The 20899-nt window shown below is 46.7% G+C and overlaps 1 protein-coding gene across 1 annotated transcript in view; it reads right to left on the reverse strand.

The window, feature by feature from the left end:
* BAHCC1 (BAH domain and coiled-coil containing 1) overlaps positions 1-20899 on the reverse strand; it is a 151041-nt gene that overhangs the window by 59689 nt on the left and 70453 nt on the right. Inside the window, exon 2 of the mRNA XM_036757926.1 lies at positions 14844-15023. Within this exon, the coding sequence (XP_036613821.1) occupies positions 14844-15023 (180 nt within the window). The remainder of the gene's footprint in view (positions 1-14843; positions 15024-20899) is intronic.

Here is a 20899-nt window from a genome sequence, read left to right on the forward strand (position 1 = left end):
CCTGGGACTGTACTAAGTGCTTGGGGATACAATGAAAAGAAAAAAAAAAAGGCCCTGCCCTCAACGTACTCATATTCTAATGGGAAAGACAACAGGCAAACACCTAGGATCCAAGATACACACAGGGTAAAAGAGAGATTCTCTCAGAGAGAGAAGGCACTAGATGAAAGGAAGAGGGAAAAGCTTCTTGCAGAAGGTGGGATTTTAACTGACATTTGAAGGAAGCCAGGACAAAGGTTCAGGGATCACAGACCTAGAGATGGAAGGAACCTCAGAGACCATCTAGCCCAAGTATCAAGCAGCAGAGCCAGGATTCAAACCCAGGACTTTTGACTCTAGGTACTCTTTCTGGTATACCAGTCAGTCACCTACTGAAGGCCTCCACCTGATGTTAATTCTCCAGGAAAGGCCCTGGGTTCAAGTCTCTGCTGCATATCCAAGACTGAGAGGAACCCTCCAGCTCATTCTCTTCCTCCTCAGATTAGCCTAATTCTTGTCTAGTTGGGCTTTGGGGAAACGAGAAGGGGTCTTACGTTTTTTTTTTTTTTTTGCTGTTAAGAGTACCCAGGCTAGAAGAGAGAAGAGGAGGAGGGCCCTCCAGTTATCCATCCTTACTGTTAGTAAGTACTGTTACTTAAGTTAGTCTTTTCTCATGTTATCAAACAAATAGAGAAGGGTAACCTTCCTTAGTCACGTGGACACTGTTGATGACAGCCAAAAATGAGTCTCCATGAAGTCCTCCTTTCATAGCCGACATTTCCCGGGTTCCACTTCCTCAGACTTGGACAAGGTCCCCACTTCTAGAATGACGATTCCCCCCTTCTCTTCTCTTTTCCTTTCCTCTTTCTTCTCCCAGACTCTTTCCCATTTGGTCACTCTCTGGGAGGAAGTGGGTAGTGGTATTGGGGGCCGGGGGTGGGGAAGGGTGGTGAGTGGAGAAACAAGACTTCTGGTATGGGACCTGACTGGAACTTGGGGAAGGAAGAGGTGGGAGAATGATGTATCCAGATCCCTCCTCCCAGGCTCAAGTAGCAGCCTCCTGCCTTCCTCTCCGGCCCACAGTCGAGGACTGACATTTGCCAGTGCAGACCTAGGATCCTGGGGCATTCCCCACCCCCAACCCCCTTGCTCTGAAAGCCCTGCTCTGTTTGGGATTTAACAGGCCTAGGGAGGGTTTTAAAGGACTCCAATGCTTCCCCTGCCAGCCAGCCCTGGGCCTCCTCTATAACTCTCTTTCTCTTCAAGCCAGGAGTATTTCTATGGAAAGCAGCCTCTCCAGCCTCCCCTCTCCCTTCCTTCCCCCCCATCATTGTCTTGAGACAATAAGACCATTTTCCCAAAGGCACAAAGCAGCAGGGTCTGTCTCCCAGGCTCAGCTCCCAGCTCCCTTCTCTCCCTGCTGTCCTGGGGGTGGGATGGGAGGGTGGGAATGGAGATACAGAAGGGAGTTGAGGGGGAGAAATAACTGGTGTTAGTGCTCACTCCCCATGTCTCTTTTTAGGGTCCTCACCTGTTCCCAAACTGCCTTCCTTGAGTAAGAAGAAAGGTAAGGTTATGATAGGAATGTGTAGAGATGGGAAGGATAAAGGAAGGGTTGCCTTACCTGACTCTTATGCCTGCAGACTGGTTGATTTTTTCCTTTAACTCCACCATAAAACTCTAAGAAGCTCACCTCTAGGGCAGGGCCTCAGCGAAAAGAGTGTGGTAAATGCTGGTTTAGCCGTGAGCTATCTATCTCCCTTGATTTGAGAATTTGCCCTAACCAAGTTAAAGTGGCAGGTAGGTGGTGAAGTGGAGAAGAGTGCTGAGGCCAGAGTTAGGAAGACTCACCTACCTGAGTTCAAATCTGGCCTTAGACACTTACTAGCTGTGTCGCCCTGGACAAGTCACTAAACCTCGTTTGCCTCAGTTTCCTCATCTGTAAAATGAACTGGAGAAGGAAATGGCAAAGCACTCCAGTATCTTTGCCAAGAAAATCCCAAAGGGGAGTCGCATCAGACATGACTGAAATGACTGAACAACAATGAAATAACTAAGTTAGAAGAATATTTTAATATAATAATATATAAAAGCTATAATGAGTCACAGTGTGTTTTGTGCTGGATAGAAAGAGGCAGCCTCGGAGTCAGAGGACTTGAGTGCAAATCCTACTCCTGACTAAGTACATGACCCTGGGTGAGTCTCACTGCTTTGGGCCACTCTCCGAGACAAGTTACAGAGAAGGGCTGATCCACGCTTGGCATCCATGCAAATGAAACCATGGGTCCGATTCCTAAAAATAGAGACTATCCTAAGAAAGCCAAAGAAAGCCAGGTTCCCACAGGTTTGAAAACTAAGGTTTTGACCACAAGTTCACGAGTCACCAGATATAGCCCAATCTTAGATCTAAAATCCTATCTGACTATCCACATGGCATGGCTAAAAGAATACTTGACCTAGGAATCAGATCTGCCTCAGAGAGATTAAGAAAGAGGAAAAGGATCTTTATGCACAAAAAATATTTATAGCAGTCTTTTATGTTGCAAAGAGTGGGAAACAAAATGCATGCCCTTCAATTGGGAAAGAGCTGGATAATTTATGGTATAGGAAAATGATAGATTATTGTATTATATTATTGAGCCATAAGAAATGGCAAGAAGAAAGGTTTCAGAGAAACCTGGGAGGATATGTATGAACTAATGCATGGAGTAAAGTAAGCAGAGTCAGAAGAATGACTTATGCAATGACTACAACATTGTAAAGGAAAACAACTATGAAAGACCAGAACTTTGATCAGTTCAGTGACCAGAGGTGCAGAATTGGACACAGCCAATGTGCATATTTGCCAATGTGCATATTTGCTCTGTGGATTTGTTATAAAAAAGAATTTTTATTAGGGGTAGGGGGTGGGGAGTGAGATTTGGGGGGAATACGGAGGTGACAATAGTGTGTGTGGGGGGGAAAGGAAGTAAAGAGGAAAAAAACACAATAAATCCTTAAAAATAAAGAGAAGTGAGCAGAAGGAAGTTCAGAAGGGAGATTTAGTCAAGTAGGGCAGTGATATAGCTATCATATTAAATATAAAATATATCAAAAAAGATTCAACTCATAGAGATTTATGATTTTATACGCATTCTTCTTTTTCTGTTCTTTGTATATGGAAACATTCAATGTTTTCAAAATTAATAAAAAATAAAAAGGGACATTAAAAAAATCTGGGTTCAAATTTTACCTCTGACCTACAAGTCACAAAGCTAGGTGGTATAGTGGAAAGAATGCACAGCACTGGAGTCAGGAAGACCTGAGTTCCAATCCTGCCTCAGATACTTACTAGCTATGTAACCCTGAGCAAGTCACTTAACTCTCTACGTGTCTCAGTTTTCTCATCTGTAAAATGGGACTAACACCTACCTCAAAAGATTGTTGTGAGCTAACATATGTAAAGCCCTCTGTAAACCTTAAGGAGCTACATAAATGCCATTCTTATTACTTGTCCATAGACAAATCAGTTTACTTTTCTGAAACTCAGCTGATCACCTATAAAATGGTGATAATACTCACGCCACATTGTAAAAGCAAGCAAAGTCAGAGTTTTTACTTTTGCTCTTTTTTCTTTTGGAGTTCTAGTTCTTCTCAGCACTAAGGTAATCAAGCGCCTTTGATCGAGACTTGCCTTTGTTTAAATCAAGAGTCTCTGACTAGTCAAGAGTCTTTGATTAATTAAGAGTTTTTGATGACCTGCTTAAGTCACAAGAAAGCCTAAGTCACATGAGTTCGAGTCACATGGTTGTGATACCCTCTGTGGGCTGACCCTGAAGAAGTGTATATATACCCTGAGGTTAGCATTTTGCTTTGGTCACTCACTCACTGGAAGAGAGAGCGTTCATGTGATTTGACCAGATGAGACTCTGGTAATGGTTAAACAGCTGCCCCCCTCCCCCGCCCCCTGGCTTTGAAAACCCAGATGTTGGTGCTTCCTTCTCTGGTAAATATGTTTGTATGTATTGCTATGGACAGACAGTTAGAAGTTCTATCTGCTGATTTGTGTTATTTGCTCTGTTTACATAATTTCTGCTTGTAATTTCTGTTTGTGTTTTCTCTGAAGTTCATGTGCTGACTTTTCCCCTTGAACTAAGTGAATGATATATGTATGTTTAATTAAAGTGAGATTGTAAACCCCTTAAAGTTGCTTTCCTCAGAAAAGCAGATCAAAGAATCTGTGCTAGCAGCTCTCTTGTGTGCTGGTGCTGTTGGTCTTACACCTCCACAGCAGCTGCAAGCAGCATTGCTGTTACACACATATTTAAATGTAAGCTATTAAAAGAAAGTGCTAAGCTTGGTAAAATGCTATATAAACATGAGCTTTTGACATTAGCTTTACCCTACTCTCAGCAACTTCCTGCCCCTCATATCCCAGGCTCCATCTCTCTTAGAGTACCTGGTGGTTGCTCCAGTGGGAAGAAAGGTGCAAAGGATATCTGTATAGACAGACAGTCAACAAGCATTTATTAAGCTGATGCACCTATGGAGCATTCCTCCATGGCATTGAATTAAGCATGGCGGATACAAAGAAAAGAATGTACGCCAGTCCTGCTCTCATAGCACTCACATTTTAATGGAGGAGACAACATGCAAACAACTATGCAAAATGAGAGATATACACGTTAGATGGAAGGGTTGGAGGTGAGAGGGTAGTACTCTTGTAGAAAGTGGGACTTAATTTGATTCTTAAAGGATGCTAAAGTCAGGAAGCAGCGTTGGGGAGGCAGCAAATTCCAGGCATTGGGAAGAGCTAGGAGATAGAATCTGGTATTTGAAAAACAGCAAGATGGATTATTTTTTTTTCCTGGTCCAAACCTGTGATTTTATTGGTGTAGATGAGAAAATTCTGTATGCCAATGCAGATAAGCTACTACTTACAACTTAAAAGTCTTTGAGAGTTGCTGGGACCACTGAGAAGTTAAGTGATATGGCCAGGATCACATAGTCCGTATGTATCAGAGGTGGACTTGAACTCAGGTCATTGTGACTCCCTGGTAACTTTTCATTACTCTCACACTGCTCCTTTTCAATATTACTTTTTAAAAAATACAAATATTTTTAGCGTCAGAAAATCTCACTCTCCAGTGCATCCAATGTATTTATATGATGATATCAAGATGTACATGCTATGTAATTGGGGAAAAAATAAAATCTTATTAAAAAATAAAATTAGAGTTAAACCACACACACAGAAAAGGGATATATATATATATATATACTCAGATTCAAAGCCTCAGTGGGACCCTTAGGATTGAGGTACAATTTTTGAACTTTGCCCAGATGCCTTAGTTTGGCTCTGCCTGAGGGATGGAAGCTGTGGATTCTTCCATCTGAGGGAAGATGTCAAAAGCCCGGGCAACAGTGGTCAGGTTGCTTTGGAACAACAGGAATGGGCAGTCTGCCCCAGAGCCTTGGGAACTCCCTGTGCCCCTGGCACATACTTCAAAGGGAGGAGAGGTATTTCACTGTAACCCAAACTCAGAAGGGAACCCTTCCAAAAGGGAGTCCAGCCCTGAGGGGTGGGGGGAGGGGCAGGAAGCCAGGCAGGCTTCTGGCCTGGGTATGTGGAGAGCAGGTGCAGAGACACACAGAATCCTGGAGTCTTCTGGTTAGAAAGGACCTCTGGGAACATTGCAGAAATCCTTCCTACAATTTCAATGCCTTAAACATCTTTGATATTTAGGATAATGGTTATTGAACTTTTCTTGAACACTTCCAGAGACAGGAAGCTCCTTACCCCATTGGGCACTTTGTTCTTTGCAATACCAAACTAATATCTCTGTCCTTCTCCCTATAACATGGACCCCTTGGTTCTCATTCTGCCTTCTAATGCAAGAAAACAAATCCAGTTTCTCTACCTTACAGTAGCCCTCACTAGCCTGGAGGCTCTCTAAACTCTGTCAAACAACAAATATTTAAAGCATGCCTACTATGTGTCATCCAAGATAAAAATGAAACAGCCCATTCCCCTTGAGGTGTGGCTCCCAGAATGAGACTACACTTGATAATGGTCTGTTTGACCACCATTTAGATTTCTGAGGACACAGTCTCATACTGCAATAGTCTGGAAGTCTCTGGGCTCATGCCAAGAGATGTGTATATCTAATAATAACAAAGGTGGTAATAATTTTAGCTCACATTTCTATAGGGCTTTAAGGTTGACAGAGCACTTTCCTTGCAATGGCCCTGTGAGGTCTATCTCCCCAGGGGAGAAAACCACCAGTGCCTTTTTTTTCTAGACATATAGATATGGGAACACACACGGGAACCCAGAAATACATCCATATCTTGCATGAAAACCGGTGCATTTGGCTGATTATAGGCAACTAGGTGGTGGAGTAGGTAGTGTAGGAATTGGCATTCAGGAAAACACAAGTTGAAATCCTACCTGAGACCTTTATGAGCCATGTGGCCCTTGGTCAAGTCACTTAACTTGTTTGAGCCTCAGTTTCCTCATCCGCAAACCTATTTTATAGGGCACCATTGTCTCTCACCGAAAACCCCAGGCACTCCTGTCCCTCCACCTAGTTAATGTCCCAGGTACTATTGTCTCCTCACCTTGGGTCCCAGGATAGAAAAAGGAAACCTTTCTTCCCAGTGAGTGACAGGACACCCCGGACCTGGAGCTGGAAGCCTGGCAAGACACAGAGATTCAGAGATGCTACCTAACTGGACACATTCAACTCCTTTTTCTCATAAATGGCTGAGCCCTAAGGAATTAGGCTTTGCTCCTTCTCCTTTGGGGGGTTCTGTACGCCAGCAGAAACCAGGCAGTTTCTGGCTGGGCAGTGGAGGCAACTAGGGGATTGTTGCTCAGTCATTTCTGATTCTTTGTGACCTCGTGTGGGGTTTTCTTGGCAAAGATACTGAAGTGGTTTGTTATTTCCTTCTCCAGGTCATTTCACAGAAACTGATGCAAACAGGGTGAAGTGACTTGCCCAGGGTCACAAAGCCAGTTAGTGTCTGAGGCCAGATTCCAACTCAGGTCCAGGCCTGGGGCTCTATCCACTGTGCCACCTAGGGTAGTAGTGAAGAGTTATCTTAGATGTCATTAAAAAAATGGAAAAAAGACTAGAGACTCATATCTATATATCCAGCCCCCAACACTATGACAGAAAGCCCTATCTTTTGTCCTCTTCTACACACATCCCCACTAATTCTCCTTAATGTTTTAATTCTTTAAAAAAAAAAAACAGCCACTCAGGGCAGTTAGGTGGTGCAGTGAGTAGAGCACTGGCCCTGGAGTCAGGAGGACCTGAGTTCAAATTCGGCCTCAGACACTTGACACATTTACTAGCTGTGTGACCTTGGGCAAGTCACTTAACCCCAATTGCCCTGCCTTCCCCCCTCCCCCCAAAAAGAATCTTTACAAAAACATCTGCTCCTTTCCCCCACTTCAAGGCTAACCTATTAATGTTAATTTTTGCCTGATTAAAAATATATGTGAGAATTGTACGGGCTTGGCATGACACCCGGGTCTGCATACAGATCTTCTCGACACCTCCTAGCTAGGTGGCACAGTGGAGAGCATGCTAGAGCAGAAGTGAAGGAGCCTTTGGTTCAAATCCATCTTCAGACCCTTAACTGCATGACCTTGGGCAGGTCACTTAACCTCTCAATGTCTCAGTTTCCGCCTCTGTAAAATGTGGGGAATAACAGTGCTTACCTTCCAGGGTTGTTGTGAGGATATAATGAAGTGCTTCGTGAAACTTAAAGCACAATATAAATGCTATCTATTATTATTATTAATTAATGCTGATGATGTCACTTAATCACAGCCCCTCAAGTTCCTCATGAATAAAATGGGGGCGATCATACTTATTCCACCAACACCACAGGCTTGTTGTGAGGTCAGCACTTTCCAAACTTAAATGAGTATGAGTTGGGATTGGTTATAATACTGATCATTAGACTCCCCAGCTCCATACCGTTCTAGAAAGGTCCCGAGCTTCAGGACCATCTGAGAAGGGGCTTGCTCTCATGCTGATAATAATGACACTGATGCACATTCATATATTGCATTAAAGTTTGCAAGCACTTTACATTGTTATCCGGTTGGAGCATCACAACAACCCCGTGAGGTATAACTAGTACCTATGTGTACCATTATCCCCATTTTACAGCTGAGAAAGCTGAAGCTCTGAGGGTTAAAAAGAATGAGGACTTGTTGATGGCCATGCAGCTGTTAGAGGGAGGATTTGAACCCAGATCCTCTTGACTTCAAGTTGGGCACTATGCCAACCTGTCACTTCTATCCCCACCCTGTCCAGACTTCTCAGCCAACTCCTTGAGAATCATTAAACGGCCATGAAAAGCAACTGTACACCCCCTAACTCTGGGACGCTTTGGCTGGAAATCATCGACTGTGTGCTTCAACTTGGCTTGGAAGGAGTGTCCTCAATGTGGGGAGAAAGGCAAAGATAAGGGAGGATGACTCTGTGACCTTGGGCCCCAGTCACTTCTACCTCCCTTTTATCGTGAGTAGAATAGTGGTGTTGGACCGCAGAGGTCATCTCGAATATGAAGGGAATTCATTTCTTGGAAAGTGTCCTTGATCAGAGATACAGTCAGGAAAAAAGGAAATCGGTTAGAGTGGGAGGACCACCTTAGAGAGTGATAGATGTTTTCCCAAATTTAAGAAGACCTCCTCTGGAGCCATTTCCTGACCAAAAAAAGATTTTTTTAAGTTCATGTGGGGGGAATTGGAGTCTTTCCTAGGTCCTGTTAAAAAGACATAGACATAATATGATGTTGGGCTCAGGATCTCATTGATGCCCATAGATATTCTCAGGGAACCACTTGTGAAAATAGGAGAATTTTCTTCTTTTCTCCAAAGACTAAGCTGAATCCCCAAATAAAAGCAATTATTAAGAAATGCTAAGGATAATGGGGAAGGGGAGATGACAGCAAGATGGTGATTTCTGAGACCTGCGATCACTGTTATGCGTCAGGATCCTCTCTACTCCAGCTAGAGACTTTGTCTTGAGGTCAAACTTTGACTTAAGACCTGAGTAGGCCCCATATATGGGAGTTTGGGATCAGTGAATTTTGCCTGCCTAGGACTTTAGAAAACACAAGGCTAAGGGGTTAAAGTTAGGGTAAGAAGCGGGTCTATGTGCCTGGCTTATTTCAGAAGTTTTGCCCCCCTCCAGAGACAAGAGACCACAAATGAAATAAGTTTCAGAAGTCTGCTCTGCTTTCCTTGCCCCCAACCTCCAGCCTGTTCCCCATTTCCCTCCCCAGCACAGGCCCCCATCAAACAGCATCTCCTTTCATCGGCCCTGTGGGTGGTCCCAGCCTCAACAGCTGGGGGGTGGGGTGGGGAAGGAGGGGGCAGGAATTCCCTGACAATAGGACCAGCTGCACTGAACCCCACCAGCACCACCCCTGCTCTGACCCACCCAGAACAGGGTGGGCCAGGATGCCTGGCTTACCTCAGCTGAAGAGGGGCCCTAAGTCCTCTCTGACCCACCCCACTCACCACAACCTCTAACCAGAAGATGAATCCATCTTCCCCTAGTAGGAACAGGCCTCCTGGGAAGGCCTGGGGTTTGAAGGATAAGGGGGTAGCAGCTGCCCTTGGCTCTGTCTTGTCACCAGATGTTATTTCATGACCAGCTCATCAGCTCCAGACCCAATTCAACTTCTCTGCCCAGCTCTATGGGAGCTTCCCCAAGCCCCACCCAAAGAACTCTCAGAAAGCCAATGCATTGGGCTGCTGGGAGCATCAGGAAGTTCATTCTTCCCCTACCCAAGGACCTAGCTGGACAGCAGATGCTAAAGCTAGGCCAGGCCAGGGAGGAAGAGCCTGCTGGATGAGGGGGTGGGACACAACTCTGGAATGTGAAAGAGGCTAAGAGCTGCCCCTCCTCTGCTTATTTCAATCTCAAAGCCTTCCTTGTCACCCCCATACCCTTCCATCCTGCCCAGGTGCCCACAGCCCTTTCAGAAACCCCGCCTGCCATGACCCAGCTGCTTCAGCTCCTTCAAATGAAGGATCCAACCCTTACATGCCTTGTGATGGTTGGCAAAGGAGGCTGGAGGGCAGAAAGGGGTGGTAGTACGTGGTGATTTGGTTTCCTTTCTTCCAGGGAATGAAGAGAAATGGGAGAGGTGAGCCTGGGTTGACCACTTGGAGTGCAATTTCATGGTGGAAAGACTCCTAAGTTCCACCCTGTGCCTGGGTCCACCCCATTCCTACCTCACTCCCTTTTGCCTCCTTGGCCTTGTCGTGTGCCCCCACCCGGCTTCCCCCCCACCTCCCCTGAACACACAAGGCAAAGGAACAGGCCTGAGCATGCCAGAAGCCAGTTGGCACTCATCCAAACTAGCAGCCAGGCATGATGCCAGGGCAGGTTGCCAATACTACCTCTCTCTCTCTCTCTCTCTCTCTCTCTCTTTCTCTCTCTCTCTCTCCTCCCCACCGCAGCGCACCGCCCCCCTCCCCTACCCTCCCCCACCCCCTGCTGCTTATTGGTTCTCTACTCTCCTAAATTGAAAGGGAAGAGGAAATCCCAGGGCTAAGGGGAAGTGGAAACAGAGGCAGGGTGAAACCATAGCATGAAAGTGAAGATGAGTTGGGAAAACTGAAAGGTCCTAGTCCTAGGTCACCTAATGAAGGAGTAGCAGAACAGGGAACTAGAGTCCAAGAACCTCCTAGTCTGAGACTTTCTGCTTTGGAAGCGGTTTGACCACTGGTAAACTCAGCACATTGACTTTCCCAGGTGGATATGAAGGATGGGTCACTCTTATAAAAACTCACCGTTATATACAAACTTAAGCCCTTGTATTAGAACATCCCTATACAGACACACACATGCCCAAACTAACATACACACACATAAAGACACTGACACGGATACAGCTACACAAAAGATACAGGTATTTGTCCTCTTGGGCAGAGTCCTTCTGTCCCCAGTGAACTGACTATGCTGGCCAAGCACCCTCCCTGGCTCTTCTCTTTTCTCCATATCAATAACTGAAACCCTACCTTCTTCCCCCAGCTTCTCTACATCCCAGAGCATTTCCGAGCTTTGCTCACTGCCTACCCCTCCCCACCACTGGGAGCTATGGGACCCTGACTTGGCCCACAGCTGAAAACTTAGAATTAGGGGGCTTTTGTACAACGTATAAATACTAAGAGAGTTTGTAGATGCTTAGCACAATTCAGTTCTAAAGGCCTTTGGTGAAGTTCCGATCTGGTCACCCTCAGGGTTGGGTTTTGAGTCTTTAGCTGGAGGTCAAGATCTCTTCCTCCTGCATTACCGGAGTTAGGAGACCTATTTCTGCTCTCAATTCAGTATATTATCCTAACCCTATTATACTTCAGGGGCAGTTAGGTGGAGCAATAGATAGAGCACTGGTCCTGGAGTCAGGAAGATCTGAGTTCAAATCTGGCCTCAGACACTTACTAGCTGTGTGACCCAGGACAAGTCACTCAACTCTGTTTGCCTCGGTTTCCTTATCTGTAAAATAAGCTGGAGAAGGAAATGGCAAACCACTCCAGTATCTCTGCCAAGAAAACCCCAGTCAGACACTAATGAAAGTGACTGAACAACCACTGTTCCTCAGTTTCCTCTTCTATCAACACTCCCTCACAGGGTTGTGAGACTCAAATAAGTACAGATAGGAAAATATCTTGATGAAGCATATAGATACAAATGTTGTATCCTCATCATCACCATCAACCTGCTTCCCCTCCTGAAGTAGCTACAACTCAAGGACAGGTGAGGGAAGGGTCGGCAGGGAAAGCAGACTGGACCTTACAAGTGCTTTCTCCCTTACCCTACCCTCCAGAGCTGGACGCAGAAAGCAGAGAGGGTAGGATAAGGGAGAGAAGGCGGCCAAATGGAGAGTCAACACTGAAGGGGCTCCCAAAGACGGCATCAAGTAGGGAGTTGAGGGGAGGGGGGTGGTGAGTAAGCGATGTGGCAAATTTACCAAACTTCCCTTCTACATTATCTTGCCATGGCTCTGCCTGGTTTGTTTTAGGGAATCCCTGGCTTTAGGGCAGAGGAGTAGGCAATCAGTTTATGATTCCCTCCTGCCCTCCTCAGAGCTAAATTATATCCTGATGTCTCATTTAACCTATCCTAATTCTGGCAAGGAAAGGAATCCTTAAAGGGAGATGACAGGGGACACTGTGGGGCAGGGGAGGAATATCGTGGAGATGCCGAGTCTAAACTGTCCTTCAGGCGGCCGTTGGTAGAGGGGGAAGTGGGTAGTTGGGGGCGGTTGGACTCAGGGACATGAGGACGGAGACTTTAGGTCTAAGTTAGGTGGTGGGGGTGGGGTCTAGCAACCTGTCACCGTCTTTAAGGACAACTCTTCTTCCCTCCCCTTCCTCCGACTCAGCCCTTTATGGTTGGGCAAGGCTAGACAGAAGGATGGACCCCTTTCCTCCGGGCCCCAGCAGGTGGTGTTGCCCACAAACCGCCGCCTTTTGCTGGCAAGATTCCCAGAGCCATGTGGGGAGTGGTGGCGGGTATAGTCCCTGTGGTGTGGCTGGAGGGAGGGGAGGGGTTCTGGGGGATAAAAGATCACCCCAGCAGCCTTTTCTATCTCAGGAGTAGGTCAAGTCCAGTACAAATTACAGGGTGACAGGCTGTTCTCTGCTCTCCATCCACCAATTCCCCAAACTCCTTGGGCCCTTATGAGAAAACGAAGGATAAGGTTATTTTCCTCTCACCCAGCTTTGCCTAAGTGCCCACCATTGTGCCCCACTCACGTGCACCTGTGACAGACCAGGGAGGGAGTCAATGGAGCAGACAGCTGTTTATGTTAGTGTAGCTTCTTATAGCCCCTGTAGGCCTGCTGGTGACATCTTCCCCCAACACACGCATACACTCATACCATCCATTCCTCCCCTAGTCTAGTCTAAGGGGCTCCATGTTAGAGGCAGCAATGGAGTGGGAACAGGGGTGTCAGTGTATTCAGAGAGTTCTAAGTGGGGCATGGATGAGTGGAGCGGCATTGACGGAAGTGAGGACCAGAGACTTTGGAAAGAATGGGGCTCAGTTTCCCAAGCAGGGCTCTGAAGGAGTTTTCATCGATTTTCCTGCCTTTAGTCTCTGCCAGTGATCCCTTCTCTGTCTTCACCTTCCTTTCAGTGGCAACACAACAGGTGCTGCTGAGAGATGCTAGGTAGTACAGAGAATACAGTATGTGGGGACCCGGAGGCAGGAAGCCCTGTCTCAGACGTTGTGCGATTCTGGACAAGATGCATAGCCTTTGTTTGCCACAGTTTCTTCATCTGTAGAATGAGACTGATGGTAAGTACCTCCCAAGGCTGTTGTAAGGATCAAATGAGATAACATATATAACGCATTTTTTCAAACCTTAAGTTGCTGTGTAAATGCTAGAGATTATTATTATCTTAGGGGGAATAGAATTTAAAGGGTGGGGGAAAGATTAGGGCAGAAGGTACTCTTTCTCCCTCCTTGGAGACCAAATGCTACTCCAGGCCCTACCCAACTCCCAGCTTCCTGAATAGTGGATAAGAGAGTTGTTCCTTATCTCTCCCAAAACGTGAGCTGCGCTCTGAAGCTGAAAACAGAGATGATTTTTAACAACTGTTGCTCATTCTTCACCTGTCCTGTATAGAATACAAAGCCTTCTCCCTATTTTTCTCCTCCTCTCTTCTCCTCTCCTCTCCTCCCCTCCCCTCTCTTCTCCTCTCTTCTCTCTCCCCTCGCCCCACCCCCACAAGCTGGGCGCTAATCTCCCTTGTTGGAACACGAGGTGTACAGTGTGAGTCCGACGGACTGTCAGTAAACACGACATTCGCTCATCAGAGTCTTTGAGTTACAGCGGAGCCGGGTGCCAGGAGCGGAAAGCCCTCTATACTCAATGCCAACTGCAATTACCTCTCTGTCTGCCAGCCGGCAACAAGGACTTAACTCTTTCCGTGTCTTATGGGAGGAAATAACTGAGGAAGAAGGGTAATATGAAAGAAGAGAGGGAGGGGCAACTAGCCAGGAAAAAGTAAATTGCCCCAAATATAGAAAAGAAAGTTTATTCCATGGTTTCCCCCCACCTCTCAACAGCTGCAGATTCAATGAAGTGTAGATTAATCAACAAGTATTTACGAGTCCCTACTATGAGGCTCGAGCTAAGTTAGGCAGGGGATGACTAGGTGGGCGTGTCACAACTTCTCCTCTCTCCTGAGGCATGGACTGTTAAGGGGTGGCATGCCCCACTCATGATGACAACTCTCTACCCCCTCCCACTCCCAGGCTGGCACGTATGGTGACCATTCTTCCTACCAGGGATACCCAGTAGCCTTGTCCCATCTAGTGGGACGAGCATCCCACACTGGGGTCTTAACCCAGCTGTGAAACACATTTCCCTAGCAATGAACTTTACTCCTTTCTTTTCCACCCCCACCCCTCCCACCCCTGCCCCAACCCTTTCTACCTTTCTGCACATCTGTCTAAAACAATTGTTAATATATCTCCTTTTTCCTTCTGAGTCAGAAGTTTTCATAGGGAAGAGGATGGTGAGAAAGGATTGAGCCCTAGACCCAGAACTCACTTGACCCACCTGAGTGGGGAGAGGCTCCCACTAAGAAATGCTTGAATTCTGTCTCATGTTATGCCCACCCCTTCCCATTCTAGTCTTGTACTGTGTGCCCTCCATAACTAGGACTTATTCTTGCTAGTAGTAAAGGTCAGCAGAGGTCCAATCCAGGGGCCATGGGTCCTTTCCTTGCTCCCAACTCCTCACCCCACAATATCAAGTACAGAGGAAGGGCCCCTGCCTCTCCCTCCCCTATCAGTATAGCTGAGACTGGGTTGGGGAGGGGGAACTCTAGAACTCCTTACCTTCATGGGAGTGGGAGAACCAGATCTGGGAGGTACCGGAGTGGGGGCCCCGATAGGCCTGATCAGAGGGGGAGGAAGTGGGACCACTGGGGTGTGCAGGAGCAGTGGATCCCAGGCTGCTGGTGAGGAAACTGCCCATGAAAGATGAGGCTGGAGGATTCCCCATTAGGCGGCTGCTGGCTGTGGAAAAAGAAAGGGAGGAAAGAGATGAGTATGGGGTCAGTAGCTCTGTTTGGGGTCACCCCCACAATATGGACATGAATTGATTCATTGAGAAATTTCTTCTGTGCATATTCTATGCAAAGCACTGCACTAAGTATGGGGGGAAGGAGGAGAGAGCTAAGAATGACACAGTCCCTGCTCTCATGGAGTTTACATTCATTCACACCTGGCCTGGCGAAACAGATGCATTCACCCCAATGGGTACTTGTCTAGTCTGTTCACTTCCATGTTCATGACAGGTGGAACAGTGAAAAGAGTTGGGGATTTGGAGTCAAAGGACCTGAGTTCAAACGCCATTAACTACTGCTATGATTTTTGAGCAAGTTACTTGAGACTCATTCTCTGGGCTTCGATTTTCTCATCTGTAAAATGAGGGAGTCGGACTAGATGACCTCTAAGGTTCCTTCCATCTCTAAATCTTTGATCCTGTAGGATTCATATTCAACCCAACCAAAGGGCTACCATTCACGAAGCACTCTCTATTCATATGTCTGGCATATGCTCTTCCACCACTTTATCCACAGGCCAACGAGTCCATCCCAGAGCTGACGCACAGGTCTTGGACCTCATCTGGAAAATGGAGTAGGTCTATTTTCAATTACCCAAAAGCCAAAAGCTAAGGAGCTCTCTTTCCTCTCTTCCCATGTTTATTTACAGTTGCTTGGAGTCCCTCACATTGTACCAATTATTCTCTCAGGGCCCAAACACGACCCTATGCCTAATTCTCTTCTCAGTATCCAGTACCCTCCTTGGTACCACACAGCCTCAAAAACCAGACATGCCTTGATTGCACATGTATAATCTGTATCAGATTGCTTGCCATCTTGAGGAGGAGGGAAGGGAGGGAGAAAAATTTGGAACTCAAAATCTTATAAAAAATGAATGTTGAAAATTGTCTTTACATGTAATTAGAAAAAGATAAAACAGTATTTACATTAAAAAACAACAACAACAAAACACTGCCCTGCATCAGACATTCTTAACTTGGTCCACAGATGACTCCACCCCCACTCCAATTCCATTTATTCCTGTCTCTGGTCCTATGTAGATACTCACCCAGTTCACTATAGTAGAAAACACACTGGACAAGGAGTCAGTGGGACCCGGGGACTAGTCTTGATTTTGCTACCAATGAGCTATGTGATTGGGCAATCTATTCACCCTGTCTGAGCCTTAGCTCTCTCATCTGTAAAATGAAAGATCTCAGAACTCTTTCCAGGTTTAGCATTGTGTGATTCAGTGGCCTAATGCCCTCCACTAACTTGGGTAATGTTTCTTAGGCTACCCCACTCCATTGTATCTAGACTGGGGACCTTTCAGCTCTTCTCGTCTACTCAGTCTGTGGCGCCATAAGATCCATAAGAAAAGGAGAAACACAACAGGATACTAGAGAACTCTGTGTGTGTGTGTGTGTGTGTGTGTGTGTGTGTGTGTGTGTGTGTGTGTGTGTGTATATGTGTGTGTGTGTGTGTTGGGGGTGTGTTGGGGAGGGGTGGTAAAATGCAATATGCCTGGCCTTGAGAGACTCCAGTGAGAGTCAACCATGTTATGTAAGTACAGAGTTGTTTGCACACTGTCTCTCCCATTAGATTGGGAGCTCCTTGAGGGCAGAAACTACTTTTGCCTGTCTTTGTATTTCCAGAATTGAGCATAGTATGGCATATAATAAGTGCTTAATAAATATCTGTTGATTGACTGACATCAGCTAGTTCCCAGTTTCTTTTAGGGAAATATTATATGCAAATGTACACATATATTTAGAGACTGCCATACTGGCCAGCCAAAAGGCATCCTGCCGCTGCTATGGAACTAACTGCTACCTCCCCTGGGGAACACAGTGGGGCATCTTTTCAGTACAGCTGAAAATAGTATCCCTACCAGCAATGTGCAGCTGTGGGCACATCCCAATGAGCACCATAATCACACATGTGTGACGTGCTCACTCAAGAGAAGGACACAGGGACTCTATGACAGTTTGCTCTCACTTGGGTACCCAACTAATCTACATGTATATCAGGGAAGAAGAGCAAAATGAAGGATGGCCCCCTAGGGTTCGGGCCCTCTTTGGTGTAGAGTAAACCATGGCAGTGAACAGCCCTCAGGCTTAGCCTACACCCACTGTCTTACTCCCAGAATAGCTGGCATCAGGCCACCAAGCCATTATCCTGATCATCTCAGTTGACACCACCCAGCCAAGTCCTAAACGCTGGAGTCTCAGGAGGGAGAGGCTTCTGGAGATAGTCTCTCCAGGTAGAAGGGAGCTGTAGGGGGCTCTTAACACCAACTACCCTAATAGGTATCAGTTAGTGGGACATGAGTGGGCCCATAAGCTTGCCAGGAGCTTTCTGTCTCTAAGTGAGAAAGTATCAGATTCCCAAGAGCAAATGCACAGAAAGCCTGAATGCCTCCCAGACCAACTGGACTCTACTGATTGGCTTGGCAGGTTTGGCCTCATTACTTTGGCAGAACAGAGTTAGTGCCCCTTGGGGCCAGTTCCAGTCTGAAAACCTGATACCTCTGACTGAACAGGCTAGAATGAGGAGTGTGTCTCCCCAAGGAGGGGGAGGATCTTCATCAATAAGGAATGTGGACTGCTGGGGGTAAGTCCTTTCTGAAGGGTCTCACTCTGGGGGACTGCTTATAGAGCCCATGGGTCTGAGCTGGGGAATGATGCATTTGCATTTGTGCATGGGGGAAAGAGAAGGAGAAAGAAAAAGAGACGGGGGAGAGAGGAGGGAGTGTGAAAGGGGTAGGGGAGGAGAAAGGGAAGTAGAGAGAGAGAAGGAAAGAGGGAGGGAGGAAGAGAAAGCAGAGAGGGAAAAGAATATCTGAATTGAATATCTAGCATGTGATTCAACTGATCTATTTAACAATACCTTCAACGTTTCATACACATCACACTCTGACTATTACCAGGTCTAAATACAACTGGTAGGGATTCTTTCACTTTTTTAAAAATCACTTTTGGAGTCACAGCCTTCTTGGAGGCAGCAACACACAAGTCACCATTTTCCTTTACCCTATAACCTTTAGTGATGGAGATGAGGAACATTGTTTTCCTCCAGGCCCCTACTGGAAGTAGCAGGCTTGCTGTCCTTCCTGTCCCCAGTCCTGAAGCAACTGATCACAAAGGTCTGGTTCTAGGCCATCCTGTTAACTTCTGACTGAAGGCCAGCCCATCTCTCCAAACCTGTGGTATTTGCGTGTGTGTGTGAGTGTGTGTGTGTGTGTGTGTGTGTGTGTGTGTGTGTGTAAAGTGACGTAGCGGATAGAGAGCTGGACTCAGTCAGGAAGATCTGAGTTCAAATCTTGTCCTTGACACGTACTGAATATGCCCTATTAATTTCTAAAAGGAAATTATATGGAAGATTTCAGTCGTGGGATTATAACTCTAGTTGGGGTAAATCCCTTAACCTCTCTCAGTACTAGAGGCAACTCTTGAGGGAGCAACCTGTAATGGCAGCGGGAATTTTTCTTTGCCTGGGAATTCTTTATGCCAGTAAAATGACAAGTCTAATCTCTGCTCCCCTCCCCTGCCCCTGCCCTCTGCTATGCCAAGTTATCTCTGTGTCTATGCACATTCGTATGCTCCACTAAGACACTGTGTTCTACTGCATGTGTATGTGTGGGTCTTGTTTTCTCTGACTTTCCTGCTCTTGGATAACCAGAGCTCTGCTGGGCCAATGGGGAATAGGCCTTAGACCCGAGGCACCATGAAGTAATGGAAAGAAGGTTAGATTTGGAATCAGGAGATTTGGGTTCTAGTCCTAGTACTGACACTTTCTAGTTCTATAACCACAAGCAAATCACGTCCCCTTAGTCGTTTTCTTACCCGAGGTGGTGGGTTAGAAAAAGCTTCTTCTAAAATCCCATTCAACTCTGGCACCTTCTCATTTGGATCTTCTAGGCCTTCCCTTAAACCCAGCAGACCAGCTTCAGTTTAGGGCAGAAGACCTCCAGAAGACCTCCCTTTCTATTGCCATGATACCAAAGACCCTCTCTTGAAGAAAAAATGGAGGCCTCCTTTTCATGTACTTCTTGAAGAGCATTCCATTTGGAGTCTGAATTTTGGCTCTGTGTGAGTTACTATTACTTCTATGACCTGGGGAAAATTGTTTTAACCTCACTGAAACCCTGTTTTCCCAACGACAAAATTAGGGAGGTTACACTAAATGATTTCCAAAGTCCCTCAGGCCCCTGTGGATCCCTGTTCTGCTAGAAACAACCCGAGTCAATGGATTCCCTGACCATTTTCTCAGAACCCTAAATCCGGTTGGCTTCGGTCAGTTTAGTGCTGAACCAAGGGCAAGGGAGCAAAGGAAACCAGGATGCTAAGCCGGAAGCTGGTGTAAGGCACAGACAATGGGCATATTGCCAGAGGGGTCCAGGCTACAGAAAGAGAAGGATGAGGACAAGGGGTGAGTTGGAGTCTGTGTTGGGTGAAGTTGGAGGAATGTGAAGGTCAGTGGTCAAGGAGAGGCAGAGAGACTGGGGCATTAGAAAGGGGAGAGGTGCCACCAGCCTAGGGTGGTATAGTTAAGGGGATGTCTCCCTGGATTCTTCCAGCAGAATACAGGCTGACCTCCTGTAATCCAGCTGCACAGGCCAAGGTGAGTCAGGAGGTCATTCCATTGCCTGGGGGTGGGGAATTTATGATGTCTCATCTGGGTCCAGCCCAGAGACCTCAGGAGCTTTTCAGACAGTAGAGTGACTCAACCCTAGAACCTCAGGAGGATGGGAGGAAAGCACAAATATTTGGAAGGGTGGAAGGTAAGGCTGTGAGAATAGACTCCCAGAGAGCCACAACATGTGAGAGCCAAAAGAGTGTGAGACCAAGGGCCTGAGAAATGCTTTGAGATGTGTGTTCTCATTTGTGGAAGAGTGGGAAGGTAGAGTATCATGTGGAAAGATATAATGTCTATCCCATGTGTGTAGGGCTGGATGGTGGGGGAGGGGGAGGCCAGGGAGGAGTAACTTCACCCTATAGTCGCTGAGGCCTCTTAATGACATGGCTTACAGAATAAAAATTGGTTTCTGCTGGAAGATGCATGTGTGTGTGTGCATGTGTGTGTGTGTGTAAGAGGATGTGTGTGTGTGTGTGTGTGTGTGTGTGTGTAACAGACAGTTAAACATTCCAGCTTCCTGAGGTTAGTATTGATTGTGAGACCATGTGAGTGAACGAGGAGAGGGCAGCAAAGGGAAAGTGTGTGTGAGCTGGCTTGGGAGTGTGGGAATATCATAAGGTTGTCAGGGAGAGAGTGTCAGACAGCGTGTGAGGAGGGAGGAATCTGTGGGAGAGTGCATGTGCTGGAGAGTGGAGGCATGAAGGAGTGTGTGTGTGTGTGTAATGGAGATTAAGGGGTCTGGGAAGAAAGCAGAGGAAATGGGTACTAAAAACCTGGGGGCGTCCTGAGGAATCTTGCTGGGAGATCCCAGGGATTCCTTAGGGTAGAGATGGCTCACACTGTATACACGCCCAGACCACATGTGTTTCCAGCCGTGGGTGAAGGATTGGAGAAAGAAGTATCAGCTTCCTCGGGCTCTGCAGAGAGAGGCTGTATATTGAGGTGGGGGGGGGGGGGAACATGAGGGGAGGGAAATAAAGAGAAAGCTTTGGCCCCTGCTCCCTAGCAACTTCCTCCATGGGGATGCCTGTGGGATGAGTGTCAGGGATAAAAACTCACAGGCTTCCTGCTTCATCAACTGGGGCTGGGCCCTAAATCCCTGGGGCAGATCCACCCCCTCGTCCCTCCCAGGGCAGTCCCTTCCCACCCCTTTTCCACCCAGAGGCAAACGGAATGGCTTGAATCTTGGTGGGAAGCACCAGAAGTCCA

Source organism: Trichosurus vulpecula, chromosome 4 (genome assembly GCF_011100635.1).
Source record: "Trichosurus vulpecula isolate mTriVul1 chromosome 4, mTriVul1.pri, whole genome shotgun sequence".
Classification (NCBI taxonomy): domain Eukaryota; kingdom Metazoa; phylum Chordata; class Mammalia; order Diprotodontia; family Phalangeridae; genus Trichosurus; species Trichosurus vulpecula.